This window comes from Gopherus evgoodei, chromosome 6 (assembly GCF_007399415.2).
Source record: "Gopherus evgoodei ecotype Sinaloan lineage chromosome 6, rGopEvg1_v1.p, whole genome shotgun sequence".
Taxonomy (NCBI): domain Eukaryota; kingdom Metazoa; phylum Chordata; order Testudines; family Testudinidae; genus Gopherus; species Gopherus evgoodei.
Genome location: NC_044327.1, coordinates 66,753,768 through 66,778,786, shown reverse-complemented (window position 1 = coordinate 66,778,786; position 25,019 = coordinate 66,753,768). Strand labels below are relative to the sequence as shown.

The 25,019-nt window shown below is 40.2% G+C and overlaps 1 protein-coding gene across 2 annotated transcripts in view; it reads right to left on the bottom strand.

Annotated features, from left to right (window-relative positions):
* Window positions 1-25,019, bottom strand: part of TMEM232 (transmembrane protein 232) — a 128,269-nt gene that overhangs the window by 18,011 nt on the left and 85,239 nt on the right. For both annotated transcript variants that reach the window (XM_030567470.1, XM_030567471.1), the window contains one exon: window positions 21,396-21,643. In XM_030567470.1, coding sequence (XP_030423330.1) covers window positions 21,396-21,643 — 248 coding nt within the window. The remainder of the gene's footprint in view (window positions 1-21,395; window positions 21,644-25,019) is intronic.

The following is a 25,019-nucleotide window of genomic DNA, read 5'->3' as shown; positions in this document are numbered from 1 at the left end:
GCAGCATAATGATTCAAGCCAATCGGACTAATCTGATTTGACCCCCCAACCATACCACTATACCAGAAAAGAGTACGTCGGCCAAAATTCTGATGTGCACAGACTTTTATAGACTTATCAATGGGCAAGCATTGCAATGAATCTAACCTCATTTTTTCCTAATACTTTGCAATTGCTTTCAAGTCTCACACTGTAAGCTAAGATTAAGATCACTTCTGGCTACCATGTTTCAGAATATTTCAAAAGCTAACTTTGCAAACATCTCTTTGAGTGGAGTTAACAAAGCAACAAATTGTATTTCCTCAGTTTGTATATCACAGAACAATCCTTTTCTTATGAACAAAATGCTACAGTTTGTGCTTCCATATAATTCACCTGAGCAGCAGAATGGCCATGTAGTTGTATACCTAGGCAATAAATTCCAGAAGTCTGAGACCCACTTGCAAGAAGACTGTCCTTATCAGGAATTCTCATGTTTTCTGTAAAACTATTTAAACTTTCTGCCTTGAAACTCATGGATATTTTGCTTTTCTGAAAAGTGCAGGGATATCTGTTTTTCATAATCTTTGTGTGCATAGGTGCTGGAACTAGGGGCATTGGTAGTGCTGCTGTACCCCCTGGCTTGAAGTGAATTCCATTATATACCGGGTTTACAGTTTGATTCAATGGCTCTCAGCACCCCCACTATAAAAATTGTTCCAGTACCCCTGTCTGTATGATGTGGCACATTTACTTGGTCAAGAACTTTTGGTAATAGAGCTTTTTGTTAACAAAAATAATGTTGGTTTGTGTTCAGATACTCTTCAACTTTTGATTTTTTAAAAATTCATTGTGTGTGGGTATGTAGGTTTTTATGCAAATAGTTTTTAAACACTTAGCATGGTAAATCAAGGATCGACTTCAAATTAAACTGCCTGACCCTGGTGACAGCAGTTAAGTATATAAATGTACAGCTGCAGCAAAGTTCTAGGGCTGATCTAAACAGTTTTTTGTACTGACTTAACAATATCTGTTTAATAACCTAGATAATTAAATTGTGCAATCCACTTAGGGTGGACATACTTATACCAGTATTAAGGTACTTGTATCATTATGGATTATTTCCATAAATTTACTGACAGGCTATTCTGATATATGCATGTTTATACTGATATAACTTTATACCACCATAGGAAAACTGACTTCTAAACAAATACAGGACCTTCCCCTCCAAAGTCAAGTCAAATAATACTTGCTGCTGCTGCACTGAAGTATTTATTTTACTTTGGCATCGTTAGCAAATTAAACTGCTTACCATTCTAGCAAAAATAATTGCCTTCAATTGATCTGACTAAACTTAATTGCCTTTTTTGGAAAATTCAAGGAGCATCCAGATTTCTAGTCTTTAATATCCAGCTATGCCTCACTCATACCTCTTTAAAATAAATCATTAAATAAATGGGCAGGGAAAATTAGCTATCTGTGGTTTTGAAAAAGTATAAATATTTATCTCTTTTCATAACTACGGCTGTCAAGAAAACTAGCTCAATAATTGTGCGCACACACACACACACACACACACACACACACACACACACACACACACACATATACACTGTACATTGAACTGTGACTAAGTGCTGTCAGAGGCCCTGAGCATCATGAACATCATAATATGACATCAGACGTGTGATGGTACAGTTCCTCACAAAACAAGAGATGGGTCTCCCTACAGCTTCGGAGCCAGGGGCTCAGACCTCACTGGGCTTCTTTTTAACCTTACCCACATAAAATATCTAAGCAGAGCACTGGCATTCACTGCTCTGTTGTGTAGCAGTCAAAGCAGAAACACTGGTGCCCCATCTAGTGCTTTGCAACTATACAAAACACTTCTACTTCCATAATGCTTCACAGGCAAAACACCCAGCCTCACGTCACTAGCCAAGCAAAATGTAATTACTTTACATCACTTGTCTGTCTAACCAACCAATCTTATGTCTAGCAATAAAAAGCCGCACTGTGCTTCAAGTTTGCTTCTAAAAGGCTCAGTAAAGCAAAGTCTATAATACTATCATTCAAATGAATTACAAAGTGAATATTGTACTGTCATGAATAAGCAGGTTTCAGACTTGCTGGAATTAAAAACAACATTTTAAAGTGAATAATGGTTCATTCAAAACTATGATTAGCTGACACAGGCTTCATTTTGTGTAATCTGATTCATGGACTAATATGTGATAAGTGGAAGCATTTGCTTATTTTCAGCTTTGTTGGACAGGGATAATAAATAACTGTTCAGTATAATAACCAAGCTTGCACTTCCTGCATGAGATATGCTATTCTGGAGATGTTACATATTTCTTCAGAAAGGCTTTTGAAAGAAATTCCAGAAGGGCACCTAGGAGACTAGCTTCATCCCATGCAGGGTGCTGCATTGTGCAGAGAGGGCTCACTCCCTGTGCCACCACCCATTACACTTGAAACAGCAAAGGCAGTCACAGAGGGGCTAGCTCCACCAGCCCTATGCCATTTAGGGACTTGCCTCTGCCACAAGAAATAGTGGGACAGATCCACTGTATTAGCCCTTTTGCACTAGAGCTCAACAGGGTTGTCACGCAGGGGGTGAATCTGACCCCATGCATTTGTATCTAATGGAAATACCTACGCATAGAAATAAAATGACATGTGCCACATACATGGACAGACCACTTCCAGGTTCTGGAAAAATTAGCGTTCTCCAATTTGATACCTGTCTTCTGCCTCATTGATAGGTACTGGACAAACACAGAACAAACAGTCTCGGTCCCAAAGATCTTACAATCTAAGTACAAGAGGCAACAGATGTTTACAGACAGGAGCAGAAGCAAAATAGCACAACATACTGAGACCACAGCCTACCAACAGCCTAACTACTGGCAAGTTTGTTTGTTTGGATTTTTTTTGTAGGTATCATGGAAAAGAAGAGGGGATGGATTTGAAGGTGGATAATGAGGTAGCTCTGTAGATGTTTATGGCAAGTTCCTCCAAAACATAAGGGGAAAGCATGGGAGAAAACTCAAAGATGATTGTTTTGAAAATGTAATGAGTAGGTTAAGAAGGCTGGCATCATAGGACTCCACTGGCTCCAAGTACCATACACGTGTTTAAATGTCAAATCCTGAAACATAGATTTATTTTTTTCTAATTGAGCCAATTAAAATTCAGGCTATTCTAAGCAGATAATTGAATGCAACCTCTCTGTTTTTTCTCTTTCTCTAGAAGAAGGTTGAATTCCCCTACTGATGTGTACTAAAAAGGCTCAACTGCAGAAGAAAATGTCAAATTTTGCATTCATTTTTCAGTGCAAATCAGAATTCAATATTTTGAGAACAGCTTATAAACGTAGCTACAAACTTGGAGATTGAGAATATAGAGACTATTGACAAAATAAAGTTCGGTAAAAAAATAGCCACATGATCGTATATACTCAAAATTAAAAGAGCAGAAAGCAGAAACAGTAAACACATTTTCCTTAACTTAAACCTGGGTTTAAAGTTTAATTATAGGCAGCTTCCATTATGCAAAATGACATTCACCTTGTAAATTTTCACTTGTAAATCAGAGTACTAACATTTTTAAAGGTCAGAATTCTTGTAAAATTATGAAGGGAAACTTTTTTACACATAAGATAGAAGTGTCTTTTTTAAACAGGCAGATGCATAACTCACTACTAGCAGGGTCAAAGGAAGCCATGTGCATTACTATCCTTACCTTTTAAAATGCTGTGAATTGTACTGTTTGAATGTATAGCATATGGGAGGCAGCATCTGATGATCAACTCCAGAAACATTCTATTAGTGGTACAGTTTGTCACAGATTTGTTAGGGTCCCCCATCAGAGCATGGTGATATAAATAAAGTGGCATGTGGTGGCTGACCCTTGTTTGTGTGTGCAAGGTTGGCAGGAGAGGACAGTGAAACTTTCCTCTGATAAAGAGGCCAGACACACTCGACCTCCAAGCTTCTATGAACACTGGTGTAAACATTCCTGTGCAAGCCATCTGAAAAGAAATGAGGAAGCAGAGTCATGGACTAGCCTGAAGCAGCTGGCAGACTTGGCCAGCCACAGAGGGGAGTGCACACAGCATGCTTTTAATTGGAGGGGTAGGGACTGTGGTCCCCAGGAGCACTAAAAGTCTTTCTGCCCTTCTGCAGGACAATACCACCTGGAGCTCACAGAAGGGGCACTGTAACTCCACACCATCTCCAATATGGGTTTTCATTCTGCCTCCACATTTTCCCCTCTAATTTCTATGAAACTTTGGAAAAGACCTATTAAACATAGGCCCAGATCCACAAAGGGACTTACTGGACCAGCAATGGGATTCACAAAGCCCTAGTTAGATGCCTAATGCATGGGGGGAGAGGTGCCTATGAATGGGATCCACAAAAGCCAGCATGCTGGACAAGGAGCCACCTAAACTAGACAATGGAGAGATGCTGATGAGAGGGGTGGGTCCTAAGCCCCTTCTCTCTGAGTTTGGCACTTATCTCTTCCTGTGATCCACAGCCAAGCACCTCTCTCCTGGTCAGCTGACTTAAACATATTAACTGCTTCTTGCAAGAGTGAGTTAGGCACCTGCCTTGCTACACATGGTGGTGCCCATGTAACTTTTAGCCCTGGGGTTAAAATGCTCACCTCAGATGCAGGACACCTGGGTTCAATTCTCCCCTCTGCTCAGAGGCCACATACCAATCAGCTCCAGTCCCAGGCAAAAGTTTATTTTTCCATAGCTTGTGGATCATGCTAGGGCTTAGGTGGGCAATAAGTGTGTTAGAAACATTAAGCATACTCAGAAACATCTAGGCACCTACAGGGGTAGGTGGCAGTCTAGCATGGGTTTTGTGGATTGCAGCAGTGCCTAGAACTGGGACTTAGGTGCCTAGCTGCACAAAGGAACTTGGATGATAGACACTCTAGCCCCAGCCCAGCAAAACATTTAGGTATGTGCTTAACTTGAAGCTCAGTGCGTACTCAATATATTGACTTAAGATGACCTACATTTTCAGAAAGAACTAGTGAATCTGTGTCTCAGTTCTTATGCTCCCAACTTGAGACACCCTTAAAGGGACTTTTTTAGAGGGTAGGTACTCAGCACACTTGAAACATCAGCTCTCTTTAGGGTTTCTCACATTGGAAACCACAACCTCAATCAACCACAATCCGTTGCCACTTTTGGAAAGTGGAGGCCAAAGTACTGATAAAGCTAACTATGCATATCTTATTCCATATTACACTCTTTCTGGTAGATGTAATTGGAAATACATATGCCACCAAATCAGTATGTATTCATAGTGAACGTGGAAAAGCAAGATTTAAGCATGGAAATACGAAACTGTAGTACTCTCTCACGCTGCATATAATGGTCTCTATTAGAATTATAGTAACAAGTTTGCATTATCAGACAGAAGGAATTATTTTAAACCTTCTTTGTACATTTTAACCTTAACTACTGAGTAGTTTTGTTTCTTGGGTAGCACTTTAATATGCATCTGGTGTCTGTTATCCTGCAGTTACTAATGGGTCATTATTTTAGGCAGCTGTTTTTTAATTGTGGATATCAGAACCTGCAAAAGTGAGTTGATGCATATCTCTGAGCTCCTCTTTTTGAGAAGGTGGATATGCAATCACCTTCAATTAGACTGGAAATGTAGCTTGCAGAATCATAACTATTAATTATGTGGGTTTTTTTTCCCTTCAAAGTCTAATCATGAAAGGCTGTCTTGTGGCCCAAAAAACAATGCTGCATTGGGAAAGGCGAAAGAGACCCTGCTTCAGCAGGGGAAGCTGGATGCCTCCTACCTGTGGAAGACTGGAGGCGGTACAGACCTAAATAGGGCAGTGTGAATAACTGCAAATTTGTTTTGGGTGCCGGTCCAAAAAATAAAAAATCACTTTGTGCTAAAACAAAATCAAAATGTTCAGTGAACTGAAACATTTAGTTTCACTTTATCAACCAAAATGTCTAATTTCAATTTCAAGGTTTTGAAAACGTTAATTTTTTCTATAAAACTGAGGGGAAAATCCAAAATGGAATAACCTTTCTGAAATGAAATTACAACTTTGCATTTTCAAAATGCCAAAAATGAACTATCTTGTCATTTAAAAAAAAATAACAACTCAAATTCATTATTTGTTTTGGTAAACCTGAATCTACACTGTTTCAGTGAGGGATGGGGAGGGGTTTGTATGAAAAATGTTGCCCAGCTATATTCAAACAGTTTAGAAGCATTCAGTATTCAGAATCAAATTTTAGCTGTTGGTAGCTATGATTGGATATAAAGATCACATCATTTGTTTTTTCTCCCTAACTGGATGAGCATATAGCTCCCAGAATTGGATTTCTAGTGTGAATACTCAGTTGTGTTCAAAATTCACCACCTTTACAAGCATTAGAATAAATCATACAACTCACTGTTTCCTCAAACATCGGTGCAGCCAAATCACTTGTTAAAACATTGCATAAAGGAACACACAAAGGGTACAAACACAGGCATAAAGAATCCAATATATTTTCAGTTGATATTCACAGGCATTTTTAGATAGTATGTGGATATCTTAATTAGTTAGTGAATGTACAGTGCTTTGAAATGTAACATTAAGTAGTATTGGTGCCTTACTACCATGAGCGTATTAGAAATGCACAGAATAGATGATGGATAGTTAAAATAACTGTTACACATTTTATTGCTTTGAATTCTTCTGATTGAACCTTAATTTAGTTCAAATATGCAGAGCAGAGTGGAAACAACTTCATATACAATAATCATAGTCCCTAACAGAAATTAAGAGAAAATGTACAACAAAGGCAAAATGTCAAATCTGGTTGCATTAATAGGGGATTTGCACTAGGTCTGAATCTGACTTAATTGCTAGCAAACTGCAAAGTGTTTCTTATGGAATTCAACCCTCACGCTTAAAATTTAGACAGCAATCCCCAGAATATTCAAATTATAAACAATGTTGCTAATTAGAACCAAGATGTTGCACTAAAATATTATGTAGTTCTACTTCTTAACTCTATCAAGCAGTAGTCAATAAATATATTTTTAGGTACTCTTCTTCTCCCCTCCCTCCGCATTGTTAACACTAGATATCAGATGAATGTAACTTTTTTTTAATAGCTAAAATTTTGACTCATTGATACTACTCAAAATATCATCAGGTACAGATCAGATCACGATTTGCAAACATTGGCCTGATTATTTCATAACTATGATTGATACATTTTCACAGCACAGACTTAATAGAAGTAATTGGAAAATATTTTTAAGAACTAAGGATGGATAGTGTCACTTCTATAGAAGGCTGATTTTAGGCTGCCATCTTGTGGCACAAGTTTTTTTTTTTTAAGGATAATCTTCAGGCTGGCGATATTACCCTCCACCTTAGTGAAGGCTGGTGCAGTTTGGAATATTCTGAGAACATATATAATTAGGCTGAAAGGAAATTATATTCATAAGATTGTTTTGGGTTCTTTTAGGTAATTTACCTCTTCTAATTATGTATTATAAGTTAATGTTTATTTCCTGACTGTTTCCTACTCTTTTACTATGTCCCATATACCATAAAAGCAATACAGTCCAAATTTAGTTCAGTGTGCAAATTAGATACACAATTACACAGGCATTTTTGGCACAAGGCTGTAACTGCCTTTCCCTTTGAACATTAAGCTCTAGCTGTTTCATGTAATGAGCCAAACTTTATTCTCAGTTCCACATGGCAACCTTTCACTGTAAGCCGTGGACTTGTGTGTGCACACAAACCCAGGACTGAATCTGATCCACTTTAGTAAGAGTCTGATGTACCATCCTCTGAAATACTTGTCCTTCAGGGATGTCCGATGGGGCTCTCACAGCCACGTTTCCCCAGAGTCGTGTAGCAGAGTGCACATGATGAAAGGCACAGAACTGGGGATCTGCCTCACAGCAGCTAAGGAAGCTATCAACCACCATTTGCCCAACAAACTTATAAAATCTCCTGGAAAGGATCATATGGTATTGGATTTTCTTTAGAACAAAATGTTAAGTACACAGGAAGGGGCTTTTTGTTGTTGTTTTTTATTAATTTAAACAAAAACCTTACCCCAAGAAGAGATTTTAACTCCAGAAAAAGAGGTACCAGAAACTCCATGGAGTTCACTAGAGACTTAGCTATTTGCTCTTGAGGTTTTTTTGCATAGAACGTGATCAGACACTGGTGATACGTGCTCAGACACTGATAACTACAGCATAATGTTCAAATCTTGTGTAAGACTGGTGAGTAGTGTGAAGGCCTTATGGGAGCTGGGAAGGATCAGGACTAAACATGTTATTGCAAATCTGTGCAACATGGTCCATTCCAAAAGCAAAAATATTGCTGCTCAAAGATTTTTATGAGCCCCAGGGATGCTTAGACTAAGAGGAGGTGAGCTGCAGTGCAGGCTGGGATAATTGCCTTCAGTTAGTGTGCAGAATTCTAACAAGTGGCCCCTAAGAGCTCCCTCAGGCCCATCACTGTATCCTGTTATACAAATATTTCATGCTATCTCCAGGTAAATCATTTTAAAGGAGGTGTAATTGTTTTATGCAGTGGTGTTGTAGCCCTGTTGGTCCCAGGATATTAGAGACAATATGGGTGAGGTAATACCTTTTATTGGAGCAACTTCTGTTGGTGAGAGAGACAAGCTTGTCTCTGTCTTTTGAGCTGTAGGTGTGTCATTCAGCATCACAATCTGAAAGCTCATATGGTGAGAAACAATCTTCACTATGGTGAAATATAGCATTAAACTCTCATGTTGCAGAGCAAATGGGGGAAATGACTGACAATGCCCTGAAAGATGGGGACAGAACCAGGGAGTAGCTGTCTTGTGCAACCCGTTCCTCTCCAACTACTGGTTGAATTCTTAAAACATTCTGGTTTTGTTGTTGTTTGTTTTTTAAACAAAGCTGTTTTTATTATATGCCTGTTAAAAAGTCTCATCACTGTATAAAAGGTGAATGGCAAAGGAAACATTAACCTGGGTAGTCAGGTACACTTGTGCCACACATAAAATAAAATATCTATTACTAAGCTGTTATTGACATAACGGAGGAGCAAACAACTAACAACAATCTCCAATTGCTTCTAATGTGTATGTACTCTTAAGTTCGCTTGGTTGTTTTTGAGTCACACGCTAATGTGAAAGTGTGTTGTAATGAAAATGTAGCAAGTTCTTCCCCTCATGCTTTTGGTTCCGTATGCTAGGTTTCAGTCTGAAGCAAATATTAGACCCTCTTATTGAAGGGCTTACAAAGTGGGTTACATTATTACAATTGTAAAAGCAAGGAGATAATTGGGCACAGTGCATATGAACTGCAATCCTGCTATGTGTTTGACTACATCTCTCATATCCACCCTGACTTTTATCCAGTCTGTCTCCTCACTGTATGCTCTGTTATTGATTTACCTTTTTTGACATGAAGAACTGTTACATGGCTCTCTCCACTGATTAAAATGACAACTGGTCTTTTTAAAATAATGCTCTTTACAGTGCTCAGAATGCTTGGCCTATTGGCGATGAGAATAATTAATTACAACACTAAAATACAGAAGAGTGTAATCGCTTACTACTTACTCTTCCTGTTAAAGCTTCCTCTCACTATCCACTCCCACAACACTGATGAAAATGCTTTCAGGAACACCTGGCTGATTTCTAGGGGCCAGATTCTGCCATCCTCACTAATGCTAAGTGGTATCTTACTGTGCGAGGAACCCTCACTGAGTTCAAGACGACTAGACTGCTGGAAGATGCTACTCCTTGTAAGCAAGGGCTGCATAATCTGGCTCTAGGTGACTAGAACAGCACTGTGCTAATCCATTATCTGCAATATGATATGGCCTCCATTGTCTTCACTACATTGGGAATAAAAAAATGCAAACTCCTATGCAATGAATAAAACAATGGTTCTATTGGAAGAATAGTCTCTCGCCACTCTAAGTAATTTCACGTTTCATAACAATGATTCTTAAAACATCACTTTTTGTTTACACAATCCTGCTCCCACTGAAATACGTGGGTAAATTCTTTTTGGACCCATTACGCAATCCTTACTTCCCAGCAAGCAGCACTTGCTCACGTATACAGTCCCAGTTGAGCTACCCATGTGACTAAGTGCTACCTAGCACAAGTAAGGATTCTGTAGAATCATGCATCTAAGAAACATTTGTGTTAGCATCTGAAAAACAATATTTAACAGATCAAAGGAAATAAAAATAGGGTATTACAAACAGGTTTCTTTTTGGCCTGGCAACAATCAAGGAGTGCTGTTTTTCTAGGGATTTTATTTTTGTATTTTTGTTTTTTTGTTTTGTTTTTTTTTAAGTGACATACTGTTAGGATGGTTGTGTCACAGCTGCTGTACCAGGCTGGATGTATTGTTTATAACAAGACCCGATGAAAAGACAGAGGCAAGGAGAATATGCTGGAAAACAATTCCACAGATGACACATTTGTCTGTGTGACATGGTTTCACTGAGTTTGCCTCTATATTCTTGACATTAGAATGGCTAATGGACAACTTGTTGAACTGAGTGACTGCTTAAAATATTTTACTTGGAAACTCAGGGACAACAAGCACATATTCCTGCTTAGAAGTAGGACAGCTGAGAAAAATGAGTATATATAGAATTTATCACTACATAAGGCCAATAAAATAACTTAGGTGGGAGGAATTCTCCTTATCTCTAGTTTTTCAGTCTGTGTGGGCATCTTAATGTTAGCAATGCATTTTCCCCTTTGTCTGAACTTTTTTTTATCTGAACAAAAAGAAAAAGGAAGGTGAGTGGGAATGACAGCTACTGTGCTCTGGTTAACAGTTAAGTATGTAGAGACAATTCATTTTACATATGATGGATGCTTAACAATTACTAATCTTAAATTGCAGTGGCACAGCTGGAGAGGGAAGTGGAAGCTGCTCAAGAAGATAAATGAATATGACAATTTATTAAAGATACATGGTTAGTGCTTGATGCAGCTCTACTCTTTTAAGGAACAATAGTGGATGAGTGGAAGAACACCTGAATCACTGTAAGAAGAGACTGAGAAAGGGAGACAAGTAATTGGGGGTTGGAATGAAGGAAGGGAGCTGTAATATACAGTGCATGACAGCTGGAAATAGACAATGTGGGTATGCTGTAGGGATAAGTATATTAAAGTGATATTACAGTTTGAAGGTGAGAAAGAAGCAAAGGGCTTTTGTCCATTGTGTTGAAAAGAAGCAGAGAACTCAGCAAGTAACTAGGAGAAAAAGTTAAGGATGTTAAAGTGGAATAGATGAGGGGAGGAGCAAATTGTGCTCTCACTTGCATCCATGCAATTGCTGTTAAGTCACTGACATGTAAATGCTTCTGGCCCTATGGGACAAGATCCTGAAGCACTGCGGGCAACAGGTGTTTTGCCAGTGATTTCAGTGACAGCAGATTTAGGCCCATGGTATGTAGTGAGGCACCTATGGTCTTAATTGTCATTTTTTGTTTTTGATAGAGCAAAATCAAGCCCTTAGAGCTAGATTCCCAAAGAGATTTGCGCATTGCAATGCTAAGTATTGCAGCACCTAACGCTTAGATTACCCTGCTGCTTAGTAGAACTAGCAACACCGCGTTAGGCTCCTGATTTCTTATGCAAGGCCTGGGGTGAATCGGGTGCCTAAGAATGGAATTCACAGAAGCCAGCACATTGAGCAGGGAGCTGCCTAAACTACCTGGTAGGAAATGCTGAGGAGGGGGGTGCGGCCTTACACCCTGGTCCTCAGAGGTATTTAGGTGCCTAACCCTACTCAGGATTCAGAGCAGTGAATCCTCTGCTGGAGTTATGTGCTTAAGGCAAGCTAGTCAGATTTTGTGCAAAACAAACAAACCCTGCAAAAACTGAGGAGGAAGTGCCCCCCACTAGGGAGCCCAGTGGTTAGAGCACTTTAGCCAGGATGTAGGCAAGCTGGGTTCAAATCCCTACTCTGCCTGACATGGAGCAGTGTTTTGAATCCCATCTTCCAGGTGAGTGCTGTAACCACTGGGCCATGAGGTATTCTGAGGGCAGGACTCTCAATCTCATGTTGAACCTGTGCCACTGTATGTAAATCATTAAATAATCACTGGGCAAAAGTGAAGTGACTGTATAGAAAAGTGGTTAGGGCACTCCTGGGAGGGACCCAGGTTCCAGTCCCTGTGCCTCAATGTATAACTAATCATTTATACAACATGGAACAGCTTCAACAGGAGAGGTTGAAGACCCATCCGAAAACACACGATAGCCCGCCCAGTCATTGTGGCAGTCATGTGGGAGGTGGGATTCAAGTCCCTGCTCCATCTTAGGCAGAGTGTGGGGATTTAAACCTGCATCTCCCACATCCTGGGTGAGTATTATAACCACTGCACTGTTGGGCAGAAAAGGTGTAAGAGGAGATGCCCCCTTGTGTGGATTTAGTTGTGCTCTGTGCATGCTTCCTGGATCAAGCCCTGAAGGCAAGATAGATGGGGAAATACCTAGTTTGTGAATCCCACTGGGACTAAGACATTAATTAGGGACCAAGCTGCTGGATGATGTCAGAACTCAGGTGGCTGTGCACCTGCCGGCTGCTGAAATTCAGGCACCTGGAGGACTATAATGGAGAACACATAGGCACCTACAGGGTTAGGTAGCTGACTGATTTAGTGAATGGTAGTGGTACCAAAATGTTGCACTTTGCCACCTAAAGTAGCAGTTATGAACTTAAGTCCCTTTGTGGATCAAGCCTTTAACCTACAATTTTGACACGCAGCCTCAAGTATTAGTATCTGACAAAACACTTGAGAATAAAAGGAAAAGCACTTTGGGGAAAAATTTCTATTTGGTACTAGCTTACTCATGCTACTTCTCTAGACCCTATCACGGCTTCTCTCAGATAGACCTATTTGCTTATTTCTGTATTTCAAAAAAACTTTCTAAGCACACTCATCTAATTAAACAAGTTGCCAGTCAGCCTTTCCCATGTCAAGAAATGAAGGCCAAACTCAGTAAAGACATGTCACACAGAAAGATGTCATCTGAAAAATTGTTTTCTAGCACTCCTCCTTTCCCAGACTGTCTTTTCATCGGCCCTATACTAGTTAGAATAAATCAAGTTTGCTGTCTATAAGGATGCTACTGATATAGCAGAGGGCTTAGACTATGGACACTAGCCTAGAGAAGTCTTAGAATATTGCATGGCTCTTTTAACCCCTATTCTCCCGGAAGGAAGAGGCACACTTCTGGTCTCCCAGGTTTAAGAAATATCAATTCAACTGGAACAGGTGCAGAGAAGAACTACACCTCTAGCCCGATATAACGCTGTTCTCGGGAGAAAGAAAATCTCACCGCGTTATAGGTGAGATCGTTTTATATCAAACTTGCTTTGTCCCACCCTGTTCCTTGTTCCCTGACCATGCCCTCCAGAGACCCCTGTCTCCTGACTGTTCTAATCCCTAGCCACCCCCCCACCCGACCCCCTGACAGGCACTCACTGGCAGCGGCAGGAAGCAGAGCCACCCGGCCCCAGTCTGCTCCACTCTGCCAGCTCCCAGCTGTAGCGCTCCACTTCCTGCCGTTGGTGAGTGCAGGGAGGTTGGGAAAAGGATGCCCCCCTGCACTCACCTGTGGTGGGAAGCAGAGGGACGCGGCTCCAGCCGTGACGCTGGGAGGCGGCTGGGGAAAGGTCCCACACTCACCTGTAGTGGGAAGTGGAGCACCACGGCTGGGAGCTGGCGGAGTGGAGCTGGCTGGGGATGGGTTGCTTCGCTTCCAGCCACAGGTGAGTGCGGAGCGGTTGGGGAAAGGATGCTCACCGCACTCACTGGCGGCGGGAAGTGGAGAACTGCGGCTGGGAGCTGGCAGAGTGGAGTGGACTGGGACTGGGCTGCTCCGCTTCCGCCGCTGATGAGTGTGGGGGAGATCCTTTCCCCCAAGTCCCCTTCCTGAGCCACATGGCTGCGGCCGGGCTGAGGGAAGCAGAGCGGGCTGCTCCTGGCTCCCTGCTAATCTTCCAGGCCACTCTGAGACTGCAGGGCCCTCAGAAATGTCCTCTCACAGCCTCTGTTCCCCAGACCCTGGTGGAGGGAGCCCCTGACTGTCCCCGAAACCCTCTGCCTCTTATCGAACCCCTGGTCTGGCCCAGCACCCTTAACATGCTGCCTAGAGCAGCATGTCAGAGCTTTACCACGTTGTATGCAAACCCGCATTATATCGGGTCGAGTTATATCGGGGTAGAGGTGTACTAGGATGATCAGAGGAATGGAGACCCTGCCTTCTGAGAGGAGACTTAAGGAGGCTGGCTTATTTAGCTTAATAAAACAAAGGATGAGGGAAGACACGGATGCTCTCTATAAATACATCAGAGGGATAAATAGCAGGGAGGAAGAGGAATTATTTAAGTTAAGGCACAATGCTGGCACAAGAACAAATTGATATAAATTGTCCATCAATACGTTTTTGTCTGATTTCAACCCTAAGGTTTCTAACCATCAGAGGAGTGAAGTTTTGGAACAGTATTCCAAGGGGATCAGAAGGGGCAAACAAACCTAATTTGTTTTAAGATCAAGTTTGAGAAGTCATAGAGAGGATGGTATGTTGCGATTTCCTACAGTGGCATATGGCCCATCTGCAACAGCTTGTAATTAATATCTCCAACAGTCAGAGATGGAGAAGGCTGTGAGTTATTACGTGGAATTCTTTCTCAGGTGTTTGGCTGGTCAGTCTCCTCCACATGCTCCGGATCTAACTGATCACTATATTTGGGATCAGGAAGGAATTTTCCTTGAACTCGTATTGGCAGAGATCTTGGGGGTTTTTCACCTTCTTCTGCAGCATGGGGCATGGGCCACTTGCTGGTTTGAACTAGAGTAAATGGTGGATTCTCTGTAACTTGAAGACTTTAAATCAAGATTTGAAGACTTCAGTAACTCTGCCAGAGGTTATGGACCTACTACGGGAGACGTGGGTGAGGTTCTGTGGCCAATGTGCAGGAGGTCAGACTAGATGAACATGGATGGTCCTTTCTGGCCTCCAGGTATATGCGTCTACAAGTAGAGGCATTGGCTGTACAGGGGGCATGGGCCGTTGACTCAACTTATTTCAGGTCAGCCTCCACCAGCAGGGCTCTGGGGGTACATTTCTCCTGCTCTTCTGCTAGATGATCATAATGGTCCCTTCTGACCTTAAAGTCTATGAGTAGTGATAGACAATTTTTACCTCCTTATGTTTGGCTTCATACACTCTTGTTGGCATATCTAGTCTCTTATTTCCTAAGGAAGACACTGTAGAAATAGCTAGAAAATGGAACTAATTTGTTTATAGCCTGGCTAGAAAGGAAATGTGTTTGCCCTAAACCTTTTCCATCTGACTTCTTTTAATATTGTTTTTCAGATGGTAACACAGTGAGGCAGTCTGTCAAAATTAGTATCCACTGCTGGCACAATTTTTTCCTTTGTTTGGAAAAACAAATAACTATAAAATAAAAATGCACACATTTCTCCACATTAGCAGGTCAGCAGAACTTGTACTGACTGGTGGGGGCGGGGGCAGAGGAGGGATGCACACACATCTGGCTCTACTCTTTCTGTATTTAAGCTTTAGCCAATACAAGTAGTATTTAAATTATAACTATGGGCCTCTAGCTACTCCTTTTTGACTTCCATGTGCCTCTCTTTGGCTGTTAAATTCTGAATGAGTTTTCTTATCACACTTAACACAGGCCAGCATGGTAACTGAGAAGAGTTTATGCAATAAATAACCTTTGACTGGCTGGAACTAAAGGCTCAAAGCAGCTACTCAACATACTTATTTGTTTAGAAATATATAGCGTCACCTGTCTCTAAAGCAACTAGGTGCTATACATCAGTAAAAGCACTCAATAACCAATCAACAGGCTAACAGCACACCTGCTTCTTTATAAACCACATTTCTTATTATAAAGTTAAATGAAAAGCCTGGCTAAAAAAAGAGCTTGTGCTGTTCCCTGATGCTTGCCAAGCAGGTTCAGATGGACTGCCAGCCTGAGTAGGTCCTTCACAATGCTCTGACTGGAACTGGCTATGAGAGTGATCTGGCAGATCTTTACTCCCAGAGCGGGATATTGGTGAAGAGATGGTCTCTCAGATAGCTGGGTTACAGACCACTTTGGTTTTAACTGACACCACCACCTGCTACTAATATCTAGCACAGATCACTGAGGGCTAGTGTTATGCCCTCAAATGTTTGTTACACTTCAGGGGAGTAGCTGTATGAGTTTGAGTCCTTTTCAAGGGTTGCTCTAAGCAGAATGTATGGTAGTACTCTAGCCTTGATGTTAAAGTCATAGACCTCTGTGAGGAGGTCTTGTTGAGGAGGAACAGCAGCACACAAGGATAACCATAGATGAAAAGTGCACTTACATTGCCCAGCTGTCACCTGAGACTCTAAAAGCAGTGAAAGATCCAGAATGATTAAGAAGACTGCAAACCACATCGGCAAAGTGTAGACGAACACTCTGATGCATAACCAGGATTGACAATATACCTTCACCCTTCTTTCTAGATAGAGTAGATATTGGGTAGGTATGAGATGGAAATAACTATGGGCCTGCTTCCTCTGGTCTGCTAATGTCACTGTGTAAGCAGGGCAAAGTGGCCAGAGATAGCGAATGGAGATTTCTTTCTTCACAGAGGAACTCTGCACTGGTGGGAGGCTGGTGGATGTTGCTCCAGTGTAAGGAGAGGGAACCAGTATATTGGTGTGGGGAAGGGCCAGGAGGCAAGGAAGTGGGGGCGTGGTAGAGTAGTTAACCTACTGCTTTCTTACACCAGGGCTGATGACACAAGATGAAAGAGTTCCAACTGGTTCTCAGATACAATGGAAAATCAAATATGACATGTTTCAGCAGTTAGGTTTCTAGCATTTTGCAGTATGTGAGATGCCTCACAGTTTATCACTCTCTTTTTGTCAGAGCTTTGCTGCTGCACTTAGGCTGTGGCATGACTCAGTGTGGGGGTTGGTTGGTTTTTAAATCAGTAATTAACCTGCCTTTCACTTCACTGAGAGGCAGGTCACAAGCCATGAGGGTGCTGCAGTCCCATCTCATTTCATATCAGTAATTTCCTTTCCCTTGGATTCTCCCATGCACGATATTTTGAAGCAGCTGAAAAGAATATTTTTAAATTGGTTGGTTGTATTGAGCTGGACATGGAGTTCCTATTACAGTAAGGATATTGGCCCAGATCTTCAGCTGGTGTAAACTGGCATGGCTCCATTGGCTTCTCTTGCCCCTGACTCTCCTTCCCAGCTCCTTTACATTGCTGCAGCGTCACTGGCTACATGGGGATTCTCCTAGTGTAAGGGGAGTATCCAGGTGGCCATCCCATGGCCTGGTGCCAGATGGAGGGGATATGTCAGAGCATGTCTGAGAGAAAAGGGGCATAGCAAGAGGATCACTGCGCTCCAGTGATCCCTGAGTGCCTGAAAGGGTGGGAGGGATGTTGCAGACAGGCACATCTTAGAACAGCTCTGAGGCCCATTTGCTTGAGTTGATAAGGGTGGTGGTTGAGGGTGCCAGCCAAAATGAGCAGATCATTGAAGAGGGCTGTAGGCAAAAGTTGATAGAGGCCTAATTTAACTTGCACATATTGAGCATCACACAGTTTTAGGCTTCAAAGAGAAGGTTCAAGCACTTTTACAAGGATATTATTGGCTACCAGAACACTGCAAATCTAGGTCATGAGGGTCTGAAAATCCATTTCCACAAACTTGTCTCTGTTCAGTGAGCCTACCAGGCCACATATTGCTTTCAGAACCTGAATTACTGTAACTGTTATGAATTATTTTCTGGATCTTGAATCAGCAGTGCATGACTTCAAAAACTAGCATCAAGAACTCCTGGATTATAGTCCTCCTTCTTTAGGCAACAGACAGTAGTCATACTTCAGTTTAGATCTGACACATTTTGCCTTTGATAATGTGGAAAAAGTCATGCTTTATTTATTGCCAAAAGTTGTTGCATGTTTATATGTAGCTGTCTCATCTACGGATATTTTCACCATTGCTATGCGTTGGTCTCTAAGAATTTACCACCCTTCAGAAAGCCTAGCTCGTCAGGATTATTTGTAGCTGAAAGAACCCTTTTTAAAAAAAAAAAAATCCTTTAGTCATATTAGAGTATGACCTTTACTATGCTAGTCTGAAATGAAGTTGTATAGATATTTAATTCCTTCGAGTTAGAAAGTGATGTTTCATGCTGACCTTGGACATGCTTTCTATTTTTACGCTAAATTGTTCTAAGTGAAGGTGACTTCTTAATTACATAATAGCAATTATATAATGCCTTTCACCTTCAAGGGGCTATACAAATATTAACTAACCTAACACACTATAGCAATTCAAAAATAAAATGAGAAATAGAGTATGGCACAAAAAAAAATCTGTACAGCACGAACAAGTAAAGAAAATTATGATATATTCACTGATCATATTGGGTCAAATCTTCAAACTAACCTCTAAGCATGGTTTGTTCTCTCACTCCCACTTTGCTATTTATGCATGAAATTGTGCACAGACCTGGTAATCTCATACCTATTTATGCACAGTACATGTGCACTGAGAATCATATTTTCTGGGGGCAGGAGAGAAATTAAGAACCAAACTGCATGTAAGACCAAAAAAGCCATATGCATACAAGGCTTAACTGAAGTCTTTAGGGGCCCTGCAGTCCTTTCACACACACACTACCTTATATACAACTGAGACATTTAATGTTCATTTTTGTAACTCTCTTTTTGTACCAGGATTAGTAGTAAAATATTGGAATTTTGCCCATGCACTGAATCTTTTAAACTTGAGGCTGGACATTTCATTTCCTCCTGGAATAAAATACATGTTTACTAATATAACTGAGATCCTTGACATTACTTTCATATGTGGCAGGATGACAGGACTGGGCCAAAAAGATTTCATTTAAATCAGTATACAGTCCTGAATTATCTTTTTTTACTTTGATTATTGGATACCTTCCTGAAAACTGGGTTGCTATATCACCTGATTCAAAAGGAACTTTGTCCCTCAAAAAGTAATAGCAAAAAATATTAAGTACATTAGAAGCAGGAAGCCTGCTAAACAACCAGTGGGGCCACTGGATGATCAAGATGCTAAAGGACCACTCGGGGACGATAAGGCTGTTCCAGAGAAACTAAATGAATTCTTTGTATAGGTCTTCACAGCTGAGGATCTGAGGGAGATTCCCAAACCTGAGCCATTCTTTTTAGGTGACAAATCTGAGGTACTGTCCCAGATTGAGGTATCATTAGAGGAGGTTTTGGAACAAATTGCTAAACTAAACAGTAATAAGTCACCAGGACTAGATGGCATTCACCCAAGAGTTCTGAAGGAACTCAAATGTGAAATGGCAGAACTACTAACTATAGTCTGTAACCTATCATTTAAATCAGCTTCTGTACCAAATGGCTGGAGGATAGCTAATGTGACACCAATTTTAAAAAGGGCTCCAGAGGTGATCCCGACAATTACAGGCCAGTAAGCCTGACTTCAGTACTGGGCAAACTGGTTGAAACTATAGTAAAGAACAAACTTGTCAGACACATAGATTAACATAATTTGTTGTGGAAAAGTCAACATGTTTTTTTGTAAAAGGAAATCCTGCCTCATCAATTTGTGAGAATTCTTTTGAGGAGGGTCAACAAGCATGTGGACAAGGGGGAATCCAGTGGATATAGAGTACTTAGATTTTCAGAAAGCCTTTGACAAAGTCCCTCACCAAAACCTCTTAAGCAAAGTAAGCAGTTATGGGATAAGATGGAAGGTCCTCTCATGGATTGGTAACTGGCTAAAAGATAGGAAACAAAGGGTAGGAATAAATAGTCAGTTTTCAGAATGGAGAGTGGTAAATAGTGGTGTCCCCCAGGGGTCTGTACTGGGATCAGTCCTATTCAACATATTCATAAATGATCTGGAAAAAGGGTTAAACAGTGAGGTGGCAAATGATAAAAAATTACTTAAGATAAGTCCCAGGCAGACTTGGAAGAGCTACAAAAGGATCTCTGTGCAACATATAAAATATAGTTAGGATTACATTTTGCCATGTGCATTACTGTGCATTTATCAACATTGAATTTCATCTGCCATTTTGTTGCCCAAAGATCCTTTTGTAGCTCTTTGCAGTATGCCTGGGAATATATATATAAATAAAATGATGGGGTCTAAATTAGCTGTTACCACTCAAGAAAGAGATCTTGGAGTCATTGGGAATAGTTCTCTGAAACCATCCATTCAATGTGCAGAGGCAGTCAAAAAAAGCGAACAATATTGGGAATCATTAAGAAGGGGATAGGTAAGACAGAAAATATTATATTGCCTCTATATAAAACCATGGTACACCCACATCTTGAATACTGCATCCAGATATGGTTGCCCCATCTCATAAAAGATATATGAGAATTGGAAAAGGTACAGAAAAAGGGCAACAAAAATGATTAGGGGTAGAGAACAGCTTCCGTATGAGAAGAAGTTAATAAGACTCGGACTTTTCAACTTGGAAAAGACATGAGTAAGGGAGGATACGTTTGAAGTCTATAAAATCATGACCGATGTGGAGAAAGTAAATAAGAAATAAATTCCTTCTCATAATACAAGAAGTAGGGGTCACCAAATGAAATTAATAGGCTGCAGGTTTAAAACAAACAAATTGACTGCATTTTGTGAAGAAATACTTCCATCTGTGGGACTCCTTACCAGACAATGTTATGAAAGCCAAGACTATAACAGGGTTCAAAAAAGAACTAGATAAGTTCATGGAGAATAGGTCCATCAATGGCTATTAGCCAGGATGGACAGGGATGGTGTCCTTAGTCTCTGTTTGCCAGAATGGGCGACAGGGGATGGATCACTTGATTACCTGTTCTGTTCATTCCCTCTGGGGAACCTAGTATTGGCCCCTGTGGGAAGACGGGATACTTGGCTAGATGGACCTTTGATCTGATCCAGTATGGCCATTCTCATGTTCTTAAAATAAATTCAGAAAGTCTTTAATTGTATAACTTTGGTGTGCAAAATGTTTCCTTTTTTAAAAGACCTTATTCTTAAACCTAATAATGCATGAGGCTGAGATGACATAGAGGCAGGCAACTCCAATGCAAAGCATACAAGCCTTTTAACATAAAAATTAGACATGATCCAGACTAATTTTACTCCAAATATATTTTGCTGAACTTTTTCAGATGCTGAATTCAGGGGACTAGAGAGTGTTGTAAAAATTTTAAATATAAATGTCATTAACTTGGGAACTATATATCTCCCTTATAAACAGAAGAATAAATGGAGTGTGTGAAGGGGAAGGGACAGAGGTTTATATGTAGGAAACAAATACCTTAGAGAAGAACGTGCAGTTCTTTTCTCCACATCGCACTGCTCTGAGTGCTGATACTGCATAGGAGATAGCTTCTGTTTAGGTTTGCTTGGCAGAGGGATGCTGGGATAAATGGGTGGTAAGTAGACCTGGGAGAGTACATTGGCAACTCTCCAACCCACATACTGGCAGGAGGTTAAGGTCCTGGAAGATGATGGAGCATTTGCACTTGAACTAATAAAAGGATTTGCTGGACCATTTGCTTCAGCCTGTTGAATGAAAAGGAAAAACAAAATTAAACCTACCATAATAAACTGCTAGAAACAAGGTAATGGCAAAAATGATCTGGGATATAATCTATCTACAGAGAGAATTATAAATAAGGCATGTAGTGTTTTTCTGTTTTCCATGGCTCACTTTGATTCAGTGCTTCTCCTTTGAGTCAGTATATGGGGTGAGGTAAGGGAAATAAAAGGTATACAATAGATTATTTGCTTATGTTTATAGAACAAAATGATGAAAATAAGAACTTCTGCATTTTTTTCCTCTTTGAAAACATTAATAGGCACTTCTCAGTTTTAATAAGTTAATACTTTTTATACCAGTTTAAATCTCACCTTTCTATATCTTTTTTCTTTTTTGTGATTAGAAACCTTTTTTACAGAGCCTTGTGAAGGCATTTTCAATAACTCTCCATTCTTACAAACAGGCATTCTGTAAACTTTTAGAGGCATGGTTTGAAATATGGCCTCAAACTGCATGTGCAGTAGAGCATGAAAACAGGTAGTTTTGTGCACACAAAGTAAAACAGAATTTGAGTACATGACATACACATGTAAAATGTTCATTTCCAATTATTGCTAATTTAGTTTTATATATGCAGATAGAGAAACATGAAAAATATGTGCACTCAGTTTCAGAAACTTTGAACTTTGTCCCTCCCATTTAAATGGGACTTTGTGTGTGCCAATATACTGCTGTGCTGATAGACATAACTGTTTTGACTGAATATCTGAAACTATCCCTCAATCCAGAAGGATATTAGCTATACAAAAGATAAATGATCAACTCTGAACAGAGACAGGGTGGGTGAGATATTTTTTATTGGCTCAGCTTGTTTCTCTTGCCAACAGAAGTTGGTCCAATGAAAGATATTACCTCACTCTCCTTGTCTCTCTAATGTTCTGGGTCTGACATAGCTACAAAAATACTGCATACAAATTCGACACAGTTTTTGGGAGAGGAATGACTTTGTTTGTTTGTTTGTTCTTAGTTTTTTATATTTTAATAGTAACAACCAAAACCCACTAGTATCATGTTTCTGTTCCTGTTGTTTTGTTTTGGTGAGGTCCTTGACTGTTTTTAATTACTTTTCTTCTCTGAGGATGTTTTTACTTAGAGATGCCCATAAGGCAACCATTGAAGCTGTTAGCTTCAAAATGTCACACAATGTTATAATCTGTCACTTTTTTATGTTCATAATATAATTGCTCGTTCTTGAAAGTAATTAGGATGTTGCATCCTGTCTATTCTGTTTTAAAATACCAATGAGAAACTATTTACTGAATGTTATAAATCTTTGCGTAGCCCTTTACCAGTCAGACTTCATTTTATATGCCTCTCAAACCTTGTAATGGTAAACAGATTGACATTGATACAAAAAAAGCTTTCTTCATTCCATCATACTTCTTAGCATTACTGAAGTCTGATTTTTGGGTAACATTTATTAATGTCATTATGTAGGTACATTTAAACAATTAAGAGTTAGTAACTGTACAACTTGTTACTTCATTTTACTTCAGTTCCTAAATCTTTTAATTTTTTTATAGCAGCTTCTGCTAGTGACACAGCCATAACTATTTAGTGACAGCATTTCCATTATAAATCCTGGTTTTGTTTTTATTTTCCTCAAGCATTTATAACTGAGTTGTAAATATTCATTCTATGCACAGACTCAGCATACAATTTCCCATCAAATTTGCCTGTGTACAAATGTAATTAAAATTGTTTTGGCTGTCTTTAACACAGAAATGGGAAAAATACTATAGCATTTCATTTTTGACACTTTATGAACCCTTGTCTCTCCTCAGTAGAAGAACTGTGAACATGGAACAACTATACATGAGCTTGCTTTCCCTAGTGAATAGAGAATGTGTTCACTGTCAGTCACACCTTTTATTTCTTTTGGGTATATGAAAAAAAATAAGTAAGCCTCTGGATTCGAGCCTGTGGCAAACAGAACCACTGTAGATTTTCCCTCATGTTCACAGTGGAACTAATATGCAACCTCTTGCTTTAGGGTCAACATATTACATTAGTCTCTCTGACAGTGATTCACCCTTTCCCTGAAGGTGATTTCTACATGACAAGATAAGTGGTAATCTGCTGTTTTTAAAACCAAAACAAATATTTTTGTTCACGTTGGTAGTTTTTCCAAGTCCTTCATGGAGCCCTTACCAAACTCTGTCTCCCCTTCTGAAAGGTCCAGTATAGTTACAACAACCCTCTTCTGACATAGGAGACCTAGACTTAACTCTCCTTAGAACCTATCAGTGCTGCACTTTGTGAGGACCAAAGAGAGTTGCTAGAGAGTGATGTAAGCTAATTCAGAACTGTCTGTGGCCATAACCCTCAGCTCCAAGCCAGTTCCTTTGTGCCTTTCCAGTGGTGTGAAGGGACTAGAAAGCACCTGGATCTTCTCCCACTGTTAAGGTGTCCACAGTGGCATAGATACTTTCCATGCCATTCTCCCAACAGTCTCCAGCAAAGAGGAACCAGGGTGGTTATTGGGTTGGAGGGGAAAATGGGGCATAACTATAATACAGCTTTTCTCCATCAAGGTGGATGGCCCTTTGTAGCTACTGAAAGTTGTGGTTAGTCTAGAGCAGCTGTGGGGTTTTCCTAATCTATGCCAAGGATCAAATTGCCCCCAGGTAGCAAGAGGAGTGAGGAGGTAACCCACAAATGCCCCGCCCAAAGTTGCACCCAGTAGCCATTAGGCTGGAGGCCTCTGACTTTAGGAGGAAACTTTAAATGACTGACATCTGTTTCAGTAAATAGCACTTTCTATCCTTGAACTACAGCACAAATGTGGGTTTAAGGCAATGAATCCATGAGGCTGGCTCTCTCAGTCTGGAAAGTTATTTATATTTTGTTCTTCCTGTACCCATTACTATAATATAATTCAGTAGCATAAAATATATAAAAGACCGACTTTTATAAAAGGGAACTATGCAAAATATTAATGGGTCATAAATGGCAAGAATGAAGTCAGTTGTATATATGAGGAGTCAGAGAGAAAGTGGAAGGAAAAAACCTTTAAATATTTCAGTTTTTCTAGCAGATGGTAGAAAGTACTTAGAAATGATGACTCTTCCTAGATGTTCCAGCATATGCTGTAGAATTGCCCATACAGTAAAGCCTTGCTCATTGCAAATCTCCCAGGAACTATTACAATCAAAGTACATCAATTAACATTTGCTTATTATGCTAGTGTGTGTATGTGGCAATTTTCTATTTTCCTCTCATACATTAGAGTCACAATTTAGTCTGGATTATTGATTTGCCAAATGAAGGTCTCAGAGTTTAGGGCTCTGTTTCTGCTTCTCTGTAAATATCTGCATTTATTATTTTTGGACTGTGAGT